This window comes from Rhinopithecus bieti, unplaced genomic scaffold, assembly GCF_001698545.2.
Source record: "Rhinopithecus bieti isolate Rb0 unplaced genomic scaffold, ASM169854v2 scaffold_31787, whole genome shotgun sequence".
Classification (NCBI taxonomy): domain Eukaryota; kingdom Metazoa; phylum Chordata; class Mammalia; order Primates; family Cercopithecidae; genus Rhinopithecus; species Rhinopithecus bieti.
The window spans coordinates 4,349,903-4,354,280 of record NW_016814655.1 but is presented as its reverse complement, the minus strand read 5'-3'; the positions used below and the strand labels follow the sequence as shown (position 1 = coordinate 4,354,280).

The 4,378-nt window shown below is 50.0% G+C and overlaps 1 protein-coding gene across 2 annotated transcripts in view; it reads left to right on the top strand.

Annotated features, from left to right (window-relative positions):
* The window catches only part of CNNM2 (cyclin and CBS domain divalent metal cation transport mediator 2), a 175,780-nt gene extending 171,888 nt beyond the window's left edge, over positions 1–3,892 (top strand). For both annotated transcript variants that reach the window (XM_017851718.1, XM_017851719.1), the window contains 2 exons: positions 1,418–1,602; positions 2,306–3,892. In XM_017851718.1, the coding sequence (XP_017707207.1) occupies positions 1,418–1,602; positions 2,306–2,515 (395 nt within the window). In that variant the 3' untranslated portion in view covers positions 2,516–3,892. The remainder of the gene's footprint in view (positions 1–1,417; positions 1,603–2,305) is intronic.
* The last annotated feature ends 486 nt before the right edge of the window (positions 3,893–4,378 follow it).

Sequence of the window (4,378 nt, the reverse complement as noted above, 5' to 3'; positions counted from 1 at the left end):
AAAAAAAAAAAAAAGTAAAAATTAGCTGGGCATGATGGCACACGCCTATAGTCCCAGCTACCCAGGAGGCTGAGGCAGGAGAATCCCCTGAGCCCAGGAGGTTGAGGCTACAGTGAGCCAAGATCACACTACTGCATTCCAGCCTAGGTGACAAAGCAAGACCCTGTCTCAAAACAAAAAAAAAATTAGGAGAAAGCGAACTCATCACTGGAGATTCTTGGAGTACTTATATTTTGTTCTGGGTGTCCTGTTTTAAGACGGTGATGGGGTGAGATGAACAGCTGCAGGATTTATCCTGCAGAAGAGACTTAAGTAGACCATCGCTCTCTCCACCTATCTAAGGGCTATTTTGAATAGCAGAGGAAGAAAAGGCACTAAAGCTCCACACAGAGGAAGTGAGGCTATCATTTGAAGTTAGGGAGGCACATTTTGATGGGCGCGATGACAAACTTTCCTGATAGCCAAAGGGCAGGTGCAGCCAAGGGCCAGCTCCTCCGAGGGACACATTGCAAAGAGGAGCCAAGCGTCAGATGGGAGAATTGGTCCCCTCCAGTCCTGTGATAGGATGCAATTCAAGACCTGGCCAGGGTGGGCACGCAGTTCCTATCTGCAGTAGTCGGTTAGAAAAGTAAAAAGTGAAAGAAGCCTTGGTGAAGGGGCATTTTTTAATGACATTTCTATTAGAAGCCACAGTGAACTTCCCTTTAAGAGCAACAGCACCCAGACTAGAGCACCTTCCACTGTGTTTTAAGGGAGGGATGCTACAAAACCTCACTGAAGACTATAGCGCCCAAGATAACTTATGCAAACACTCGTTAGGGGTTTGGGTTTGGTGTCTTCTAGCGTTCTTAAATTCCTGAGACATCCTCGGGCTACCTGATGGGGGATTTTAATGGGGTCAGAGATGAAGATAATAGGTTTGCCTAGAGGGTATGGTATGAGCAGACAAGTATTTTGATCCCTTTATAATACCTACTGATGTAATATTCTCAAGAGTCCCTTGTTTTTACTTCCGGCAAAATAATGAAGTGCTGTCCTCTTGTGGCCTGCGTTTGATATCAAGCAGCTTCTGCATGTTGGGCCTTGGCCCGTCCTCGCCTGAGCATCTCACAGCACCCAGGAACGTTCCTCACGAAGGCACACAGTGCAGGGTCTTTGCTGTTAGAGACTTGGGAGGATTGTGTCTGTCACATACACAGGGCCAAGCAGCTGAAATGGGCATATTCTGCTGGTACAGGGAAGCCCACGAGTCTGCCATATGTAGGAGACCCTCTAGCGTACTGTGTGGCCAAGACATCTGGAATCAGTTGGCTGGGCTTGTGTGGCATTTAGTATTTTTTATTTGGAAAATAAAGAGCTGGTTTTATTGGCTGTATCTACTTCACTTAAACAGTTGGATTTTTCCTTCCTTTTCCAGGTGAAAATAAGTCCCCTCCTCGCCCATGTGGCTTGAATCACTCAGACTCTCTCAGTCGAAGCGACCGGATTGACGCCGTCACACCAACACTGGGGAGCAGCAATAACCAGCTCAATTCTTCACTCCTCCAAGTCTATATCCCCGATTACTCGGTGCGAGCTCTTTCGGATCTGCAGTTTGTTAAGGTGAGAGATGTGAGTGCAGCATGGCTGGACCTGGCAGTTACGTGTCAACTTCCCTGGCAAATTGTCTGTTTTGACCCTTGCCCTCCTCGGAGCTCTCCCTTTGTCACTTTGTGGTGCCCTGCCTTCCATTCTCAACTACAAACCCTGTCTTCATCTGTTGCGCCCAAGCCTCAGGTTGAGAAAAACGTTGATCTTCTTGGTTCTATCCAATGAGCTGCCAAATGAAATGTAGCTCTTTCAGGGAATGGGAGCCAGAGATCCTGGAAAATAGAGTAGCCCCTTTTCAAAGAGCTCCTGGGTGCGTGGCTCCCTGCCTGGCCCTGGGAAGGCTGAGGTCAGGAGACTCGGGAGCGTCTCGGGGAAGGCTCCACCTCTGTCTTCTGCCCGGCAGTCAGGGTACTTACCTTGGTCTGAAATAAAGATGACTTTTGGAGAACAAACCAGCTTTAGCTGGGGGAAACCAGTTTCTGTTTTCTAGTCCCTAAAAGTTTGAGACTATATTTGGAAGTGGGTTACATCAGTGAGAACTGACTTGTTCACCAAAGTCAACTTGACCTTTGAAAAGTGGCTCACTGCACTCAAGTGTGATTTTTCTCCTAGAGAGGCTGCTGTGGGCCTCTCAGGGGATTGAACATGTGGAGATAAGAAAACCTAAAAATAAGCATTATCTTGGTTTGTTTTCTGTGCCGTCTTCTGGCCCCAGATCTCAAGACAGCAATACCAAAATGCCTTGATGGCATCCCGGATGGACAAAACCCCTCAGTCTTCAGACAGTGAAAACACTAAAATCGAATTGACTCTTACGGAGCTGCATGACGGGTTGCCAGACGAGACAGCCAACCTGCTCAACGAACAGAACTGTGTGACGCACAGTAAGGCCAACCACAGCCTGCACAACGAAGGCGCCATCTAGGCCGCACTGGCTGCACCCGCCCAGGCCTGCACCCACCCACTCCTGAGGGTCCGGCCCCGTCTGCCCATGACTTCACTGGTGTGAGTTTGTCCGCCATGCTGCACCCTGCAACATCCTGAGACCAAAGACCTTGTGCCCTTCCCAGGAGCCGCGGAGGAGGACGGTGAGGGGAGGAATGGAAACTAGAAATATGAAGCTGGCAGCCGGGGCATGGCGTTCAAGATTTTGGAGATGAACTGATTGCGCCCAAATAGAATCATGTTTATTTTTTCAGCTCTCCCTTTCATCGTTATTCATGCTCCTCTGCCCTCCATTTGCATGAAGTTGAAAATTGTCGCGATTTATTTTTTCAAGAGATCATGTTTTTAAAGTGTCTTTTGCAGAGTTTTAAGTTGTTCTGTCTGAACTCTGCTGCGATCCCATGATGTGACCCTAATAGGCTGGACTTGCCCCTCCAGTAGCCTTCCTTGGCTCTCCCAGGGAGGAGCACCCTTCCTCTGCGCCCCAGTGGGCATCACTGTCGAACTCGCTGGCTGAATGAAGAAGACCGTGTTACTGCAGAACCTGCCAAGTCTGTCATCACTGTGGGGTGTAGCCTGCCTCAGAGGGACCTGCAGTCCTCTCTGAGCTCAGTGGTATTTTGAGAAGTTAATGTTTAACTGTACCCCTTTCCCTCAGGAAGATTTAACATTTGCTTGGGAATGTGATTTTGCTCCCACCCTAAGGAATTTTTATCACCAAAATGAATATTAATGAATTTAAAACCCATGGTTTATCATTGGCAAGAGGCAAGTTGACTTCATCCTGTCATTCCAGCCAGCCCTCCTCCCCGACCCAGTGCCCAAGCTCACAGAGTGTCGCCACCCACCTCCCTGGTCCTTGCTCTTGTTAACCCAAGATGCTGCTACACAGATGCCAAATGGAAATCTTCCACAGGGCTGTTCAGTAAACACGTGATGTGGAGTGCAAGCTCCTCCCCTTCCCGCTAGGACATACGTTAACAGAACAGGAGTCGGACCTTCTAGCTGCACTCTACTGTGTGCCGGGAAGGCATTTCTAGACCCATGTTTTTAAAGGAGGGAACTTTGGGGATTGCCAGCCCCTGCTCCTCCTCCCAGGGAGCCAACTGTCCCTCCTCCCCTGTCCCTGGGCCCATGGGGCCCGGCAGTGGCTGTGTGCCCTGCCTGAGGGCCTCTGCCGCCTCCCTCAGATGCGGAGAGGCTGCCTGTACAGCCAGGGTCAGTTTGGCCCCAAACAGGGATTCAGAAACCAAATGCGTGTTGTGGCCATTTTATGTGTGTCTCCGTCTTATTTTAATACCAAATTCATCATGTAGTGAAATTATGTCAGGAGGTATTTGAGTGACTGAATTCTTAACTACAACTTATCTGTGTTTTGTTAGCCCGAGGGATATGTGCAGGTTGTTGGCGCTATTCATACACTGAAATGAAATCATACCAGTGTACACACGAGATGATCAGTCCTCGCCGAGCGTTTTCTGTGTAGGCTCACTGTGCGAAGGGAGGCCTTGGCTAAGCAGCAGTATTCTCCTCCCAACTCCAGGTAGGAAGTCTGTTCAGCCACCGTTGGGCTGTGTGCAGGGCAGGGAGCGTGGCTGAGGAGCAGACAGCAGCAGGCAGCCTGGTGAGCCATTTGGTGCCTCGCGTGTCGTGCATGCCCAGCTCGGTGTTTCCTCTGGGATGTCAGTCCTGGAGTGTCTTCCTCAGAAGGTGCCATGCCCCGTAGTAGGGGGAAGTACTGATTCACTTGGTGTAGAGGGTGCTGAGTGGCCTGCTGCTGGCACGCAACCTGCCCCCATGGGATGAAGCCCCACTGTGTAGCTTGAGCTTAGAGGGGACCCCA